The sequence below is a fragment of the Astyanax mexicanus genome, chromosome 9 (assembly GCF_023375975.1).
Source record: "Astyanax mexicanus isolate ESR-SI-001 chromosome 9, AstMex3_surface, whole genome shotgun sequence".
In the NCBI taxonomy this organism is placed as follows: domain Eukaryota; kingdom Metazoa; phylum Chordata; class Actinopteri; order Characiformes; family Acestrorhamphidae; genus Astyanax; species Astyanax mexicanus.
In genome coordinates, this window is record NC_064416.1 from 4,336,245 (window position 1) to 4,357,196 (window position 20,952).

At 36.6% G+C, this 20,952-nt stretch overlaps 1 protein-coding gene across 11 annotated transcripts in view; it reads left to right on the top strand.

Moving 5' to 3' along the window:
• Nucleotides 1-20,952, top strand: part of cngb1a (cyclic nucleotide gated channel subunit beta 1a) — a 168,081-nt gene that overhangs the window by 59,304 nt on the left and 87,825 nt on the right. For 9 of the 11 annotated variants that reach the window (XR_007440777.1, XR_007440776.1, XR_007440772.1 and 6 more), the window contains 14 exons: nt 1,411-1,425; nt 4,663-4,864; nt 5,737-5,770; nt 9,133-9,187; nt 10,132-10,200; nt 11,537-11,688; nt 13,194-13,409; nt 14,298-14,506; nt 15,354-15,404; nt 16,317-16,403; nt 16,970-17,034; nt 18,926-19,048; nt 19,360-19,501; nt 20,651-20,810. Coding sequence is in view for 2 of the 11 variants with exons in the window: in XM_049483754.1 (XP_049339711.1) it covers nt 1,411-1,425; nt 4,663-4,864; nt 5,737-5,770; nt 9,133-9,187; nt 10,132-10,200; nt 11,537-11,688; nt 13,194-13,409; nt 14,298-14,506; nt 15,354-15,404; nt 16,317-16,403; nt 16,970-17,034; nt 18,926-19,048; nt 19,360-19,501; nt 20,651-20,810 (1,580 nt within the window). In the remaining 9 variants the exon portion in view is untranslated. The remainder of the gene's footprint in view (nt 1-1,410; nt 1,426-4,662; nt 4,865-5,736; nt 5,771-9,132; nt 9,188-10,131; nt 10,201-11,536; nt 11,689-13,193; nt 13,410-14,297; nt 14,507-15,353; nt 15,405-16,316; nt 16,404-16,969; nt 17,035-18,925; nt 19,049-19,359; nt 19,502-20,650; nt 20,811-20,952) is intronic. The other 2 variants (XR_007440775.1, XR_007440778.1) reach the window with 1 other exon arrangement.

Here is a 20,952-nt window from a genome sequence, read left to right on the forward strand (position 1 = left end):
GGATTCGCGACACAGAAGGATTTAGTACTTTTATTAACATATAAAACCTTTAAGAAAGCCTAGAGATGCTTCTTACGAATTGAATTGCAGATGGAATTTGGGTGGTCAAACCTGATGGCTTGTGCACGACCTCTGCTACATAATGCTTAACTGCTTCTAGCATGCAAGATTTATAGCATGCTTATGTGTGAACATAGGCAATTTAATTTGACCAACTTCAGTAAATAGTTTTATTTGTCTCACAACAGTTTACTGTATTTTTCGCACTATAATTTCGCACACTTGAAATTCTTTAATTGTCCCAAAAATCGTCAGAGCTTCTTATAAGGAGCAGTGAAGCCACTCTGCTGAATACAGCCTTATACAGGAGTTTCAGTTTAGTTCTCCAGCAGTATTAGCATTAGCGGCTAGCTCTTTCGCTCAAAGGTGAGTATTATCGAACTATAGCTGCTGCTAACCCCAGCTAGCACTGCTGTAGCAGTATTAGCATTAGTCGATTTCCATGCTAAGTGCTAGCTCTTTTGCCGTACAGAGGCAAGTATGTCAAACTGTAGTCTGCATGTTTACCATGTTTAATATCACCATGCTGTACCGAAGCACTTAGGGTTCCTTAGTGTAGCACTGATAAAGGCAGCATTTGATAAAGCTAACCATGGCTAACACTAGCAGTTAGCCGCTTATGCTATCAGCTAATGCTGCTGCACCCAGCCTTAGTGGAAATCTGGAAGAATTCAGAACAGAAGCGCTGTTCTCACCCAAATAAAGAGTTTTCAGGAGAGAAATCTGTGTAGAATAACATCCAGCACTCATTTCACTTTAAAATATATATTTTTAAGAATTACAGTTTTGTTTATTTAGCTTACCTCTTACACCACCCAGTGGTGAGACCTGCTAAATTAGAAGGAAAACATGGCGACACTCCTGTTCCTTACTAGTGTTCATAATGCATCTTATGTATGAAATTAGACCAGACAATAGACGTTTATTTATAATGCAACTTATAATACGGTGTGCCTTATAGTGTGAAAAATACAGTATTTTTATTATTTTATTATTTTAACCCAATTTCCTTTGCAGTACCAGAAGAGTTCTGCTTGGGCCTAAACAGTTATAGCAGTATAATGTATAAATATAGCAAACGAATAAAATTAATGGACACAAGACCTATTAACCCAACGCTGGGGCTTTGAGTCATATTTTTTCTGTTGTTATTTGTAAGAATTAACTGCACGCACTGGCTAATAGCTTCTCCCCCCCACCGCTTCTTCCCCCTCGAGTTAGCGTAACTCATGCCTGCTGAAGGAATGCAGTCGGCCCGGCGAGCTTTTAGCTCGAGAAGCTGCGTAGAGATCAGACAGTAAATCCGTTAACACTTTCTGTTTCTGTAAACCTGCTCTCCACTGTAAACAGAGCAGACGTGAAGAGGTATGTAGCAGAACCAACTCACTGGTGAATTAGAGGGTTTGTGACCAACACAAATATAGATTTCAAAGAGTTAAACACTCTTATAACTAATATTAGCTAAGATTATTTTAGACTGTGTGTTAAAGAACAGAACGTAGATGTTAGAAGTTATTTCTTCACTATGCATTAAAACCTCTATCAGGAACTCCAGACTAACAACCGTCCCAAAGATTTACATCAACCATCCCGCACTGAAAATCATCCATCCCAGTATACAGCTCTGGAAAAAATGAAGAAACCACTTCAGTTTCTCTGATTTTGCTATATGTTCGAGTAAAATTATCTTTTTTTTATTTTATAAAATACAGACAACATTTCTCCCAAATTCCAAATAAAAAAAATATAAAAGTCATTTAAAGCATTTATTTGCAGAAAATGAGAAATGGCTAAAATGGTTAAAAAATGCAGAGCTTTCAGACCTCAAATAATGTAAAAAAAAAATAAGAGTTCAGAAAATCAATATTTGGTGGAATAACCCTGTTTTTTAATCACAGTTTTTATGCATCTTGGCATCATGTTCTCCTCCTCCACCAGTCTTACACACTGCTTTTGGATAACTGGAAAAGCAGTTCAGTTTGGTGGTTTGATGGTTTGTGATCATCCATCTTCCTCTTGATTATATTCCAGAGGTTTTCAATTTGGTAAAATCAAAGAAACTCATCATTTTTAAGTGCTCTCTTTGTGTGTGTTTCTCTCCTGCCATGATGCCTTTGGTTGTTTTCTTTGTTTTTTTTTATGAAGCTTTTATGAAGTTCCTTTACGCCTGGAGTAAATGTTCACTGTCTTAAAATATGCAGCGTTTCCTCCCCCTAGCAGGATTGTTGCTTCGAAAAACTTTCTTTCTCTCTGTAATGATTCATTTAATCATCTAAAACAGTGTGAAACACAATAAATAAGTGAATAATGTTGCATAGTGTGCCTTTAATAGTGTGTCATCTATTTTTATTCGCCTGCTGGCACACTGAAATACATCCATATCTGCTTGTCTTAAAAGCCTTTAGCCAGAGAGTGGCACAGCATCCCTGATTACTGTTGCCACTTTTGAAGCTCCACAGTTGACAGATATGGCAATCCCCGCAACCACAATTATTCTCTTGACTCAAGTTGACCTTCCTTCTCTCACAATGTTACCAGTAACGAATTGGCTATAAAATATAAGACAGGACTTTATCTGTAAACAGCTAAACATCATTTTACGCTGGATTTCTCCTTTAAGGCTGACCTGCTGTAACCCTCTCACTGGTTGCCGAGGTGAATTATCTGCTTTAAACAAACTACAGCAGATGTACTAAACTAATCTGTCAGAGATGACTCAAGGATGATAGGATAGAGGTCCCTGTAGACAGACAAAAATGGATTCTGGGTAAAAAAAAATAGAAAGATAAGCTACTTTGAGTGACTGACTGGACTGTATAGAGCTCAGAAATGAAGAAGCTGCTGTGGTGACAGTAAGTACATTCTGACTCAGTACAGGACTCACTGTAGGATTATTATTCACATGTTGTTAATCTTAAGGCTTATTTAGTAAATGCAGTGAATTATTAGTGAATAATAGTGATTAATAAACGGTTGTGTAACACTGTGTTTACTGCAGTTAGCCGGCAGTGTCATGTTCCTCCAGTATAAGTGAACTTCAGGAATTTTCTAATGTGATTTGTGGTCTTGTGATGCATCACACAGATCAGCTCATATTAACCTCTGCCTGAATGGTCAGCTGTCTCGATTCAGTCCTTCTGTGTTTGCTGTTCTGTCTAGTAATAAGAAAGCACTTAAAAAATGATGAGTTTCTTTGATTTTACCAAATAAAAACCTCTGGAATATAATCAAGAGGAAGATGGATGATCACAAACCATCAAACCACCAAACTGAACTGCTTGAATTTTTGCACCAGGAGTAAAGCAGCATAAAGTTATCCAAAAGCAGTGTTTAAGACTGGTGGAGGAGAACATGATGCCAAGATTAATGAAAAATGTGATTAAAAACCAGGGTTATTCCACCAAATATTGATTATTTCTGAACTCTTAAAACTTTATAATATGAACTTTTTTTTATTTTGCATTATTTGAGGTCTGAAAGCTCTACTTTTTTGCATCTTTTTTGTTATTTTATATATTTCTCATTTTCTGCAAATAAATACTCTAAATGACTAAAATATTTTTATGTGGAATTTGGGAGAAATGTTGTCTGTAGTTTATAGAATAAAACAACAATGTTCATTTTACTCAAACATAAACCTATAAATAGCAAAATCAGAGAAACTGATTCAGAAACTGAAGAGCTGTCTTATATATATTTTTCCAGAGCTGTATATTGCAGACTGTATGAACCCAAGATATTTCTCAAGTTTTATGTTTTATCTGCTCAACTTCATTTCATTTTTTATTCTATAATTTTTAAATAATGCTGCATTGTAGATTAATACTAAAATCATCCAACCTATGAAGAAAAACATCATTATAGTTGACAGTTTTACACATCTCTGCTGTATTTTCTCAGTCAGTTTTATGAGGTAGAGTCTCCTGGAATTCAGGCTTTCAGTTAACAGCTGTGCTGAACTCATCAAGAGTTAATTACTTGAATTTCTTGTCTCTTAATAAAGTGTTTGAGAGCATCAGTTAAAGTAAAGTAGTGAAGAGGTAGAGTTACAGGTATACAGTGAATAGTGAATATTTGAGTAATGTTCTAATCCAGGTTATGAGAAAAAACAAATACTTAACTAAGTAAAGATAAAAAAAAAAACGTTAAGAAATTAAGCTTTTCAAAAAATGTGAAATTATCCTTAAGACAACCAAATTGTTATGATCAAACTGGCTCTCAAATGGAGAAAACATGGAGCACTGCCAAAATTACTCCAAAAGGGCATGGACATGGAACTCATCCAGGAGGTCGCAAAAAAAATCCAGAACAATAGCTAAGAACTAAAAAAGTGTTATTGACTCAATAATAAGAAAGTGACTGGGTGAAAATGGTGACCAAAAACAACACAACAGCTAAACTAGTATTCACAAAGTTTATTCAAAAATGAAATTAAATGAAGTTGACCAGACAAGCAAAATAAAGCATATTTATAAATGATTTTATTAATATTCTTTTTTGGATTTTCCATAGTATCTCAACTTGTCCATCAGTATAGTTTCTTAAGATGCTTTTTCTGTATGTATATACTGAATTTATTGTCATGAAACTCTAATTCTTTAGGTGTATGCTGGACGTGTGCCCGGCCGAGGCTGAGTCTGAGGCTGAAGAGGAGAGAGCGGCATCACCAGAACCACCATCGACCCTCGAACCCACACCAACAGCCCAACCAGAGCCCTCGCCAGAGAAGAGGACCTCCTTAACCGTCGTTACCACCCAGCCTCAACCCGCCGCCACAGAGAACGCCCCTTCAGATGCTGTCGAGGTAACTGTTTTGCAGCTGTAAAAGCCGGCAGCAACAAACAAACAAAAAAAACTGAAAAAAATATTAAATTATGTATATATATAAAATATTTAGAAAAAGTAAATCCAGAGTTAAATCCGGATAATTCTTTCTGAATCAGAGTGGATATATCGGTACCACTTTAAAATAAGACTACCTTTATAAAGGGTTTATAAATGGTTACAATTAGTTTATCAATGGTTACTAATTAGGTTGAAAATGCCTTAAAAATCATTGATAATCAGTTATAACACATACGTAGAAAGAGCAACTATGACCTGTTGTTTGCCAAATGGTGAACCCACAGCCTTCTATAATGTTGCCCTTTCTATGTTTGTGTCACAACAGATTATTAATGATTTTAAGGCATTTACAACCTAATTAGTGACCATTAATAAACTAATTGTAAACCATTTATAAACCCTTTATAAAGGTAGTCTTATTTTAAAGTGGTACCGATAGATCCATTGTCAATTGGCTTCTAAACGAACCAGAAATATTTTGTACAAAAATCCTAATTCCCCTAGAGGATATGCATCACATAAGGGAGAATTTGTCAGGTGCATATGGTATCGCTTCAAAGGAGTTAAATATGCTCTATGTATAAATTTCCAATGGACCACTTGGTGATTCTGATTTTTAGCGGATATCCAGTAAAATTTAAAAACCCAAATATGATCACAAGCGATATCTTGTAAATTGTTGATCAGGTCATCTTTCCATACCGGGATAATTGCCAAAAGGGACTATGTAGATTTGAGTAAAAAAGAGTAAGTGTTAGAGACTGAATTCGGGGTATGGAAGTAGATCCTTATTCTGATATGACTAATCAGTGGTAATGTCATGTTTTACAGGAAGATGAGGCTCCTGCAGAAGAGGAATGTGGAGGTTAGTTAAGGGCTTTAACATGTATTGTGTTTAAACAGTGTGTTAATTAATTATACTGCTCATATACAGTAATTTACAAAAAACATAACACACCAAGAAGCTTCATATGTAGAATTCAGTTCAAAATGTGAAACTCGTATATTATATTTGATGATTATGATGATTGTGGCTTACAGCCAATGAAAACCCAAAAATCAGTATCTCAGAAAATTAGAAAATATTATATTTAGGACCAATTGGTACTTTTGGCATTGTGGGCAGTGTGCCAAGTCCTGCTGGAAAATGAAATCTGCATCTCCACTCTTCCTCCAGACTCTGGTCCCTTGATTTACTTTAAATTAAATGTAAAATGTACTGATGATCAGTGATGGTTTGGAGAGACATGTCTGTCATCTGCTGGTGTTGATCCACTGTGTTTTATTATCAAGTCTAAAGTCAGTACAGTTTGGTTTTCCCACAAAATCTTATAGCACTTCATGCTTCCCTCTGCTACTGACAACTTTAATGGAGATGTGGATTTCATTTTCCAGCAGGACTTGACACACTGCCCACACTGCCAAAAGTAGCAATTGGTCTTATATAATAATCTAATCCACCTCTATCCTGAATAAAAGATGAGATTGAGACAGTTGGGTATGGAGGTGTACAACAGGTTCTGTATGAATCCTGCAGCACATTTACCCACTGATGTTGCTACAGCTGGGCCTGTAGATCCTGTTCTACACACGTAGGTTGAAGCTGAAGCTACAAGTACAAGCAGCTTGTGTCGACTGCCGTATTATACTCAGTAACCAGGGTGTAGGTACAAGCGGCTTGTGTCGCCTGCTGTATTATACATGGCAACCGTGGTGTTGGTACAAGCGGCACAGGGTGATTGCTATATTATACTGAGCAACCGGGGTGTTGGCACAAGCGGCACAGGGCGATTAAATTATTATACTCAAAAACAAGGGTATTTGAACAAGTGCTTTCCACAATATACTCAGCAACCAGGGTATTGGCACAAGAGGCTCGGGCCGATTTCCATATTGTGCACAACAACCAGTGAGTTGGCATTAGCTGCACAGGTCGATTCTTACATTATACTCAGCAACCAGGGTGTTGGCACAAGCGGCTTGTGTCGATTGCTGTATTATACTCAAAAACCAAGGTATTTGTACAAGTAGCATGGCCTGATTGCTATATTATACACAGGAACTGGGGTATTGGTACAAGTAGCTTGTGTCAATTGCCGTATTATACTTGGCAACCAGGGTATTTGTACAAGTGGCACAGGGCAATTGCCGTATTATACTCAGCAACTAGGGTGTTGGTACAAGTGGCATGGACTGATTGCTATATTATACTCAGCAACTGGGGTGTTGGCATCATATTTGGAACAGAATCCGACCTAGATTCAAGCCAGATTTGCATCGGCTTAGCTCTGGTTTGAATCTATATACATTTCTTACACAAATTTTCTGCGTCTTCCAAGACTCCGGTTGCCAAGCATATATTGCCATTGGCCATATTGTTCTGCATGTTTCACCAATGGACCAGGTGATTTTTTTCGATCTGTGAACTGAATTAACAATGTAAGCTCGATTTTTCTTTAGTCTTTTCTTTACTTCCATTCATTCCACAAAGTAACTCAAAGAACTTGGTCTTCTGTCCGCCCACCCCCGCAGTGCCCTCTCGCTGCTCCACAGTGAAGAGCTGGATCCTGAGCATCCCTCACGCCTCCTACTGCTTCAGTAGCTTCAACCACCTGCTGAAGAAGAGCAGCTTCACCTCCCCCAAGCTGCCCTGCCTGCCCCCAGACCTGCTGCTGCTGTACCAGGAGTGCGCCCAGCTCCCCAAGCAGGCTCAGCAGCGCTGCCAGAGCATCTTCCTGCGCCTCAACAGCCTTAGACCCCAGTAGGATGCCAAAGCAGCAGAGCGTAGACCTGGAGTTATTAGACCTGGAGTTATTAGACCTAGAGTCTGTAGACTGTAGAGTATTTACAACCAAACACACCCCTATAACTCCCTCACTTCCCTCATCACCCAACATCACTCAGTGCCTCAGCATCCCCAACAACCTCAACCTCGTCCCCCAAGAGCTTCTACCTCAAACTGCTGCTGCTGCTGCTGCTCATACAGAGATCCACCAGTCCTCTAACAATCACTCAGGTGAACGCCACACTTGTGGTGTTGTGTCCTGTACTGTCAGTAGGTCGGCGTTGTGCCAGATTGTGCTGTGTTGTACTAGTCTGGTTGTTCTGTGTTGTCTTTAGAATAGATACCGCTCTGGAAAAAATAAGAGACCACTTAAAAATTATGTTTTTCCTTGATTTTCCCATATTCCCATATTTTTTGGCATTATTTGAGATCTGAAAGCTCTGCATGTTTTTTTATTTATTTCAGTCATTTTTCGTTTTTTGGGAATAAATTTTTATTTAGAATTTGGGAGAAATGTTGTCTGTAGTTTATAGAATAAAATAACATAAAATAATGTTAATTTTACTCTAACATAAACCTATAAATAGCAAAATCAGAGACACTGATTCAGAAACTGAAGCGGTCTCTTGTGTATAATAACAGGTTATGTGCAGATGCTTAAAAAGTTTTAAAGGTCCAGAAAATGTGGTTAGCTAATATACTTAACTTTGTCTATAAATATTATAAGTAAATCCATCTTCTAAATGTCCTCAAAAAAAGATTGTCACAGATAGGGGCCGCCAAGTGGTCCAGCTGCCACTATGATCAGGAGATCGCTGGTTTGAATCCCGGTCATGCAGCTTGCCATCAGCTGCCAGAACCCTGAGAGAGCACAGTTGAAACAATTGGTCTTGCTCTCTCTCTGGGTGGGTACAGTAGATGGCGCTCTTTCCCCTCATCACTCCTAGGGTGATGTGGATCAGCACAAGGCTGCGTCTGTGAGCTGATGTATCAGAACCGAGTCGCTGCGCTTTCCTCCGAGCGTTAGCGCTGTGATGCTACTCGGTAATACAGCATCAGCAGCAGCTCAAAAAGAGGCGGAGTCTGACTTCACATGTATTGGAGGAGGCGTGTGCTAGTCTTCACCCTCCTGGTGTTGTGGCATCACTAGTGATGGGAGATATACAGCTGAGTAGCAGCTGAATGGGTGGAACAATTAGCGTAGCAAAATTAGCGATAAAAAATGGGAGAAAAATAAATATAAATCTTAAACAAAAATTGTTTTGCATTTAACAGTTTATTAAGCTTTAATTAAGCAGGAGTATGAAAGCATTCTCAACATTTAAACATAACAAAATATATCTTCCCATTTTTTATACATACTGGTTATTCAGCACCAGTTGCTTTAGAGTTTCTATAATGTGGTTCTTATACGATTTTTTATGTTTCTTGTGTGAATATAGAGAATGCTTCAAATTTACCCCAAATCATTGAACCCCCGGAAGACTCCACCCACAGGTAAGCTCCTGTTCACTTTTTTTTACATGCTTGGGTTTGTCTGTGAAGTCTACTGTCTGTGGATAAGTTGTACAATACATTATTATTATCGGAAAAAAATAAGGATTTGTTTAGTTGCATTTTTTGTTTGTGGAGGTTCAACACCCAATGAACCCTATATTACACCTTGCATAAGGTTTTCCACGATGCTCATTGCTATCTTACACCCTGCCAACAGTCTATTTTCACACCTTCCGCCCGCATTATTTAAGTAGCAGTGTTCATTTTAGGTAAATTTCTGGTGTATTGCTATCTTGGCAATTGAAAACACAGGTACTGCACTGACTGATTACACCTAGACAGACATCAACAGTCAGATGTTTATTGCTATCTTGAGTGAGCAGTGCACAAACCCATAGCGTGTGCCAAAAATAAACAGATAAATGTCATTATGATCTACATTCTACATAATTTTTCTACATCAGTGTATCTACATAGTTTTCTACAGTGTGAACGAGCAGGTCAGTGTTCTCTGTTGAAAAGCGTTGGACACGTCCAGGTAGCTGCACCGTTAAAATAGCAATCTGCCAATGTCAGAGCTCACCTGACTCTTAGAGAGAATGATGAGCAAGTGACATGCTGATTGGTTTATTTCACATTATGCCCAAAATTAACCACAACCACGATTAATTAAAAGAATTAGTACATGCCTTTTGTGCATTTTGAGCCGATCAAGGTGTACTTTTCCCGTCGTTACGATAGCAAAGACACACTGATACGCCCTATATCAAGCGGCATGGTGCACGGTTAATGCCTCGTCTAAAGATTATGCTCAAATAGGGGCCTTAGTTTTTTTAATATGAGAAGCTAGTTATGAAACATATTAAATATATTCTTTATATACAAAATAAAGTTTTGAGCACAAAGTGGGTCTATTTAACATGTTTGTCTCTGTGCTGAATCAGGACGATGCAGGACCCAATGGACGACATGGACGGCATGCGCACGCCCGGACTCCTCGCTGTGGATGAAGAGTGAGTCACACAGACAAGGAGTTAGACTGATATAGAGATAGCCGTAGAGACAGATATACAAAAAGACAGACAGGTACACAGATATCCAAAATAAACAGGCAGCCAGACAGGAAGAAACGTACACGGGCTGATGAATAAGCAGGCAGGAAGACAGACAGACAGGTAGACATGCACACAGGTACATAGACAGGCAGACTCACAAATAGATATACAGGCAGATAGACAGGCAGGCAGGTAGATAGAAAGGCAGGCAGACAGACAGATAGGAAGATATTTGGTCAGGCAGACATACAGAAAGGTGGATAGACATGGAAGCAGGTACATAGACAGGCAGGCAGGTAGACAGGGCAAATTGACAGACAAAAAGATATGTGGGCAGACAGACAGACAGACAGGTTGACATGTATACAGGCAGACAGAAAGGTAGTCAGGTAGACATGCCTGCAGGTAGATAGACAGGGAAACAAGCAGATAGGCAGGTACATAGACAGACAGATAGATGGATAAACAAGCAGGCAGGTAAATATACAGGCAGGCAGGCAGATAGACAGGAAGGTGTTTGGTCAGGCAGACATTCAGATAGACAGACATACAGATAGACAGGCAGACATACAGATGAACATGCAGGCAGGTAGATAGACAGGAAGATATTTGGTCAGGCAGACAGATAGACAGGCAGACATACAGATAAACAGGGATGCAGGTAGATATACAGGAATATATTTGGTCAGACAGACAGACATACAGATAAGCAGGCAGGCAGGCAGGCAGATGGACAGGGAGATAGACAGGGAGATATACAGGGAGACAGACAGGGAGATAGGCAGGGAGATAGGCAGGGAGATAGACAGGGAGATATAAGGTCAGGCAGACAGATAAACAGGGAGATATTTGGTCAGGCAGACATATAGACAGACAAACATTCAGATAGACAGGCAGACATATAGATAAACATACAGGCAGGTATATAAACAGATAGATAGGCAGGCAGGCAGATAGACAGGGAGATATTTGGTCCGGCAGACACATAGACAGGCAGAGGTACAGATAAACAGGGTTACAGGTAGATAGACAGGCAGACAGATAGGCACGCAGACATACAGAGTTACAGATAGACAGGGAGGCAGGTATATAGACAAATAGGCAGGCAGATAGAAAGACAGGAAATCAGACCGACAGACATTTATGTAGGTAGACAGAAATAAAGACACTTGGTGAGAAAGTTAATATTTATTAGTTATAAGTGATCAGTGTGTAGATCAGGACAGAGAGACAGTTCTGTATGGTTCTCTGTAATGGTGATTTTCTGTGTTGGGTTTGTGTTGATTTGTATCAGGAATCCGGATCGTCCCGCCTCGGCTGCCAGTCAGACCAGTATAGTGAATGTGAGACTGCAGGAGCTGGTGAAGCTGTTTAAAGAGAGAACTGACCGAACCCGAGACAGACTGGTCGACCCTGACGAGTCTGATGAAGAGAGCCCCTCCGCATGTAACCACCATCACCATACTTCTGTTTAGATGTGGGAGAAAATATTGATATTACGATATATTTCATATTTCAAATACAGGTATTTTTATAGAAAAATAGGCACTATAAACTCCTTAAGACAAATTAGACTAAACTAAAGTTGCTGCTTCATTATTCATATGGTGGCTCTATAACCAAATATATAGGGTTAATAAACCTGCGGTGAAGAATATTGGTTGTTAAATTCTGTGTAACTGCCCCCTATAAATCCATAATATTAATAATAACTCTTCGTTTTTGCTTATGTAGGAGTATTTTATTCTCTTCAGTAACACAGAAGCTGTGAAATATCATAGGGAATTTGCATATATATATATATATATATATATATATATATATTGTAATATATAATATATATTGTAATATATACATATATATATATATATATATATATATATATATATATATATATATTGTAATTTATACATATATATTGTAATATATACATATATATATATATATATCACAGAATCACAGTATCATCAGTGATATCATCATCTACCTTTATTTTCACTCAGGAATACATTGAGGATGACCCTCATTGTATACAATGTAGCTAAGCATTTGCAGTATAAAAGGAATAGAAAACATTAGATAAGTAATATAAATAGGAACAAAATAATAGTAATATATTCAATAAATGCAAAATTTAAGAAATATATATATATATATATATATATATATATATATAATTACAGTATTGTAGAGAACTATTTTGTTATATATTGAGTATCACAGAATCACAGTATCATCAGTAATATCATCATAATCAATCAATTAATCAATCAATCAACCTCTATTTTCTCTCGGGCGTACATTGAGGGTGACCCTTTTTACAATGTAGTTGAGCATGTAAATTATTAAAGGGATTGAACAATAAAAAAATAGACATAGAAAATAAATTATAGTGATAAATAAAAAGTAAAAAAAATGCATTTATATAAGTAGAAAAATCTAAATAAAATGACCATTCAAAATTAAAGCATAAAAATGAAAGAATTCATAAAATTCAAAATAAAGAAAAAATTAAAATAGTAAAGTAAAGGATAAAATGATAAGAAATGATCAAATTTATAATAAACTAAAACCATAAGAATCAAAATAAAATAAATAAATACAAATAAATAAATAAATATATAAATAAAAAAAGTACGAACAATAAAACTAAACTCATGGTGTTTTATAAACTAAAAGTTTGTAATGGTTCAGTGATTCCAGTGAACTGGAAATCGTGGGCCGTATATTTGTGGATTCATATTTGAATATTACCTATGCTGCAAGAAAAACATCCGTATTCTACGCCATGCAACGAACAAACAACACAAACAAACAAAACATACAATACTTAGGATATATTGTAATATCAGTCTATTGTCCCACCCATATTTTATAACACAGATACAGTGGTATAATTTTACTGTGAGTTTTAAAACTCCATTATAATCTTTTTATTGAATTATTTGCAGCTCCTGCTAAAAAAGCCGATGCTCCCCCGCCTCCTCCACCTCCCCCCGAGGGGCAGAAGGAGGCAGCAGAGGCAGAGAAAGAGGTGGAGGAGGAGGAGGAGCAGTTTCTGGAGTTTATGGGATACCAGGTCAAAATACCCCAAATACCCAAAATGCCCGACTGGCTGAGAGCGATCCTGGAGTACCGCTTCCCCTCCAGCATCGACCCCTACACCGGTGAGACCCTCAGCACTCTGATCCAGTATGAATCTGTTCAGTTTTTTCACCGACTGCAATTATATGGCAATTACTTTATCCAGTGTGAATATGCAGTGCGGAGTTATTTTAATCCAGTATGAATATCCTATGTGTGGTAATCATGGTGTGTTTTTAATCCAGTATGAATATCCTGTGTGTGGTAATCATGGTGTGTTTTTAATCCAGTATGAATCTTCTGTCTGTAAGCTATAATATATATATATATATATATATATATATATATATATATATATATATATATATATATATATATATATATATATATATATATAAGCTATAATAACTGTGGAGTGATTTTATTCTAGTATGAATTTGCATTATGTCTAATTTGCCATTTTGGGGTCATTTTAATCCAGTGTGAATTTTCCGTCTATAATAACTGTGGAATTATTTTAATCCAGTATGAATCTTGTGTCTGTAACAATTGTGGGGTCATTTAATCCAGTATGAATCTTCTGTCTGTAATAATTGTTGAGTGATTTTAATCCAGTATGAATCTTCTGTCTGTATTACTAGTGGAGTGATTTTGATCCAGTATGAATATACATTATGGGTTTTTTTTTCAGTTCTGTGGTGATTTTAATTCACTGTGAATTGCAGTGTCAAATTGTTCTGGGTATTTTAATCCAGTATGAATCTTCTGTCTGTAATAATTGTGGAGTGTTTTTAATCCAGTATGAATTTGCAGTGTGTCTAATGGAGTAATTTGTATTCACTATGAATTTTTTCTATAAAATTTTTTTTATTGATTTCCTGGTTGATCTATTTTCTGAATCAGTGTGTGTATATGTAGTGTGTATGTAGTTTTTTTTTAACACTGTATTTGTCTGTTTTTCTCTCCTGCAGATTTTATCTACGTGGTGTGGCTGTTCTTTGTGACGTGTGCGTGGAACTATAACGTGTGGCTGATCCCGGTGCGCATGTTCTTCCCTTACCAAACCCCGGAGAACATCTACCTGTGGCTGCTGGCCGACTATACCTGTGACGCCATCTACATCATGGATATCGTGATCTTCCAGCCCAGACTACAGTTCGTCAGAGCGGGAGACGTTGTGGTACGTTTGTTTATTGTAGAGGGAATTTAATCCAGTATGAATCTGCAGTGAGAGAAATGTGCATTACTCTTTGTCAAAGAAAATTATTATACAGATTGTTGATAGTGTGAATGTACTGAATCTTTGTATGTATGAATTTAATGATGATATATTAGATTGAGTATTTTGCTGTCTGTGGAATTGAGGGTAAATACATCTTAATGGCTAAAAATTGTAATTAAAATATCCCCATGATATTCCTAGAATTTTAAACAGCAAAATATATTTTGCAAAAAAAAAACTATATATATTATAGATTATTATAGATTATTATAGATATTACAGATTATATTATTCTGTGCTGAGACAGTGCGCTTTATAATCCGGTGCTCCTTTTGTATGAATTCTACCAGTCAGGTATTAAAGAGCAGTAAACCACTCCACTAAAGTACTAAGGCTGGGTGCAGCAGCATTAGCATTAGCCGCTAACCACAGCACTAGCTCTTTCGTCGTTCAGACGCGAGTAAATTGGATTGTAGTCTGTGTGTTTAGTGTGTTAAAGCAAGCTACAAGGGACAAACCGCTAGCTGATAGCTGATAGCCCTGGGTTGCCAGAACACTCAGGGTTCCTCTCTTTAGCACTATCGGGCGGCATTTACCTCCCGCTAATTACATCCCGGTTAGCGGCTAATGCTAATGCTGCTGCACCCAACCTTAGTGCTGGAGAAACTTCACTGAAAACTCACTCTTAGACAAAATATTAATAATCTAAGATTACTATAAATAAACGAAAGCACTTTACTCTCCCAAATAAACAGTTTTTTTAAATAGAGAAATTCTGAAATTTCTGTTTTTGCATGTTTTTCAGTGCGACAAAAAAGACATGAAAGAAAATTACATGCAAACAGAACGATTCAAGGTGAGCACCACCAGGTTACTTTGACCTGAGGATTGTGAATACCCAAATCACGGGTAATTCTGTTTCTGCATCAGCAGCCAGAGTCAGAGAGAGCACAGTTGGCCATGTTTTATCTGATGTTTTAGAACTATTGTGTAATGTTCTGCATTGTGAATTTATACTAAAGTCATCCAAACTATGATATAATTGTTAAACAAACCAGAATATATTTAATATTTTAGATTCTTCAAAGCAGCACCTTTTGCTTAGATTAGACAGTTTTACACATCAGCTTTATGAGGTAGAGTCACCAGGAATTCAGGCTTTCAGTTAACAGCTGTGCTGAACTCATCAAGAGTTAATTACTTGAATTTCTTGTCTCTTAATAAAGTGTTTGAGAGCATCAGTTAAAGTAAAGTAGTGAAGAGGTGGAGTTACAGGTATACAGTGAATAGTGAATATTTGAGTAATGTTCTAATCCAGATTATGAGAAGCAAAAACTACTCAACTAAATAAAGAAAAAAATGAGTTTAGGAAAAAAAGAAGAATTTCTAGATTTTTTTTTAAGTATTCTCAAGTGCAGTCACAGCAAAGACCATTAAAAACATTATGGTGATGAAACTGGCACTCATCAGGACTGCCCCAAGAAAGGAAGAGTAAGAGTTTCCTCTGTTGTACAGGATAAGTTCATCAGAGTTACCAGCCTCAGAAACCACAAGTTAACAAACAGCTCCCCAGATAAGAGCACCTAAATGCTTCTTCACAGAGTATTATTTTGGTTTGTTTAACCCTTTTAAGTTACTACATGATTTCTTATCTGTTCCTTCATAATCTGATAGATCACTTCACTATTCATTTACTATGTAGGAAAAGTGATAAAGAAACATTGAATATTTTGGTGAATATGTGCCTGATGTTGTGTTGCTGTTTCAGATGGATATAATCAGCATGATGCCTCTGGAGGTCCTGTACTATTTCACTGGAGTTAAATCGATTTTACGCTTCCCTCGCATTCTAAAGGTAAAACCATCACTTACACATGTGGCAGTGCATCTAGCACCACAATATTATAATTCATAAATATAATCATCAATAACAGTTTTAATTAGTAAGCTGATTATTGGATTTAATTAAGAAAATATAAAAAAAAATAGTATATCGTCGCTGTCCTATGAAAAACACTTATCTCCATTTTTGTCGATTTTTAGTTTACTACATAATTTGAACATACAAACTTTCCCTTACACTGTGCCAAAATTTCTTGATGAACGGACCAATAGAAACTCTTCAAAATGACCTGAAATAAACTCTTTTTACATTGACTTCCATTGAAAGTTGACAAGGTTTTTTCTCTCTCCTGTAAAGTTGCTGTTTTGGAGATAAGTGTTTTTCATTGGACAGCGACGATATATAGTATAAATATATAAAAATACATTAGGTGGGTCCTAACACACAAAGAATATATATTCAAATGTTTGTGGACATCCATTATGCATTTAGCTATATAATAATCCATAGCTGACACAGATGTGCAGATTAGTCCTATGGATATAATATAGTAATATATTTTGCTCTCTGTTTCTCAGTATCAGGCTTTCTTTGAATTTAATGATCGTCTGGAATCCTTCATGAAAAAGGCCTACATTTACAGGTAAGCGTACAGCACACACCTGACAGTATGTTCACTACTTGTGTATGCCCACTTCGTAACTTTATTATTCAGTTATTTCTGAATTATTTTAAAGTTATTAAGTTACTATAAAGGTACTCTCAGTAATGTATACCCATTTTGAAAACGGAAAACAAAACCATATGAACCTCTAGTAACCTTTCATCTCCGTTACGTTCAAATACATCACATATACATCACATTCAGCTCATCACATTCAACCCTATCACATTCAACTACAATGCATTCACCTCCAACGTATATAAACATATTGCATTTAACTAATCACATTCATGTCTATCACATTCAATCCCACCACATTTGACCTATCACATTCAATCACATTACACTCAACTCTCTCACATTCAACATTTTCACATTTTCAACTCCATCAAAGTCAATTCAATCACATTTATCCCCATCACAGTTAACTCCATCACATTTAATCTTAACACATTCAATCTAATCACATTCAATCTCATCACATTCAACCCCGTAGCATTCAACCATATCACATTAAAATACATCACAATGCATTCTAACACATTCAACCCATCACATTTACCTCTTTCACATTCAATTCCATCACATTTACCCCATAACATTTACCCCAACACAGTCAACTCCATCACATTTAACCCCATCACATCTTACCCCATCACAGTCAACTCCATCACATTTAATCTTATCACATTCAATCTCATCACATTCGACCCCGTAGCATTCAACCATATCACATTAAAATACATCACAATGCATTCTAACACATTCAACCCATCACATTTAACCCATCACATCTTACCCCATCACAGTCAACTTCATTAGACTCAATTCATTCACATTTAATCCAATTACATTTAACCCTATCACATTTATCCCAAAACTGTCAACTCCATCACATCACATCTAAGCCCATCACGGTCAACTCAATTAACTCATTTACCTCCCTTACATATAATCCTACCACATTCAACTCCATCCCATTTAACTTTACCACAACCAACTTCATTAAACTTACCTCCATCACATTTCAACCCTTCACATTCAACTTTATCACACTAAACTCTATCACATTTAGTCCAATCACATTTACCTCCTTAATGTTTCACTTTGTCACACTCAACTCTATCACATTTAGTCCCATCACATTTACCTCCATCACGTTTAACTTCATCACACTAAACTCTATCACATTTAGTCCCATCACATTTACCTCCATCACGTTTAACTTCATCACAAGAAACTCTATCACATTTAGTCCCATCACATTTAACTTCGTCACACTCAACTCTATCACATTCAGTCCCATCACATTTACCTCCATCACGTTTAACTTCATCACAAGAAACTCTATCACATTTAGTCCCTTCACATTCAACTTTATCACACTAAACTCTATCACATTTAGTCCAATCACATTTACCTCCTTAATGTTTCACTTTGTCACACTCAACTCTATCACATTTAGTCCCATCACATTTACCTCCATCACGTTTAACTTCATCACACTAAACTCTATCACATTTAGTCCCATCACATTTACCTCCATCACGTTTAACTTCATCACAAGAAACTCTATCACATTTAGTCCCATCACATTTAACTTCGTCACACTCAACTCTATCACATTCAGTCCCATCACATTTACCTCCATCACGTTTAACTTCATCACACTCAACTCTATCACAATTGATCTCAATTCACAATGGATCTCAAATCTATCACAATTCTCATCACTTTTACCTCCATCACATTCAACTCTATCACATTCAATCTGATCACATTTACCTTCATCACATTTTCTGTATCATATATATCCTTATGCTTCTGATGCTCTTCTCTTCTCCCCTGTTTTTCTCTCTGCTGTATTCAGAGTGTTTCGCACGTCTGTGTATCTGATCTACTCTCTGCACATTAATGCCTGTCTGTTTTACTGGGGCTCGGATTATGAAGGCCTGGGCTCCACTAAGTGGGTTTATAACGGCAAAGGCAACAGGTAATCACCTTTACACCAGCAGCAGTAGTGATAGTTCTATTTTAGTACATTAATAGTAGTATTAATAGTAAAAAAAAAGGTATTAATTTTGTCATTTAATGCATTTCTCATTACTCTCTCTACTGATTTTAAGCCTTTTTAGGGGTAATAATAAGATAATAAATTATATATATATATATATATATTTTATATATATATATATATATATATATATATATATATATATATATATATATATTTATACCATGAATTACAGCATGTGTGTGTGCGTATGTGTGTGTGTGTGTGTGTGTGTGTGTGTGTGTACACAGTTATATCCGCTGCTACTACTTTGCTGTGAAAACTCTGATCACTATCGGAGGTCTGCCGGATCCCACCACCGTGTTTGAAATCATCTTCCAGTGTGTGAATTACTTTGTGGGTGTCTTCGCTTTCTCCATCATGATTGGTCAGGTGGGTAGAAACTAGAGAGCTGATTGGACAGTTTGATAACAACTGATCTTAGCTTTTTTTACGAGCGTTAATTTTATGCATGTTTTCTAAAAGCCTTCTTAATCTGCAAAGTTAACAATTAGTGTTCAGTGCTGGTTATATGGTGCTTATGAGTCCTATAAAAAGTATTTAATTAATTTTATAATTTAATCTTATGTAAATCACATGTTTTACTTGAGTCAAAGTGTTAATTAATGCAAAGCAAACACTTTAGTGTTTTGTAGTATTAATTCCTTAACACTGTTAGGCTAAAATATATAATGTTTGATAATAAAAGCAATAGAATGGCATCATGTTCTCCTCCACCAGTTTTACACACTGCTTTTGGATAACTTTATGCTGCTTTACTCCTGGTGCAAAAAATCAAGCAGTTCAGTTTGGTGGTTTGATGGCTTGTGATCATCCATCTTCCTCTTGATTATATTCCAGAGTTTTTTTTATTTGGTAAACTCATCATTTGAAAAAAACATCAAGTGGCAGAACCACACAACTCAAGTTGTAGATTTTATTTTTGTTGGTGTTCAATGTAGTTTATGTGATTTGATGAATTTTTACCTAAATATAAATGTTTTTTATATATAAATGTGTTTTTTGTGAATGCAGATCCAACATGTCTGTAACTTTAAAAAAAGAAACTTTGGTGGCACCTGATGTTTTTTTAAACAAAACTGTGCAAAAAGACATTCATAAGCCATTTTTTTTACTTTTTATTTCGAACAAGCTTAAGAAATACGTGAGTAATTTTGAAATGCTGGTAATTTTGAACATTTTCCTAAATACAAGTTTCCAAAGTTCTTAGCTTTAAAAACATTTTGGGAATGCACCCAGTAATGTTAACAGGCTAATTCCAAAACACCAAAACTGTTACATCACAGTCTTGATTTGTTATATTTACAGCCCCCCCGCATTTAGCCTTTCGAAGCTAAATGCAGTGACTGTCAGCATGGTGTCTTTCTACAGACAAAATCCCGCCCTTCAGCAAAAAGAGCCAATCAGCTTTCTGCTTATGCTGGGAGGGATACAAATACTGAATGTGCTTGTACTGTATGTGCATTCATATATAGATTGATATGTCTTTGTGTGTGTGTGTGTGTGTGTGTGTGTGTGTAGATGAGAGATGTGGTAGGTGCAGCCACTGCAGGTCAGGCGTATTACAGGGCGTGTGTGGACAGCACTGTAAACTATATGACCTCATACCGAATCCCCCGCGAGGTTCAGAACAGGGTCAAGACCTGGTACGACTATACCTGGCAGTCCCAGGGCATGCTGGGTAAGTCACCTGTATCCTATTATGCTATTTATAGGTTTATGTTTGAGTAAAATGAACATTGTTGTTTTATTCTATAAACTACAGACAACACTTCTCCCAAATTCCAAATAAAAATATTGTCATTTAGAGCATTTATTTACAG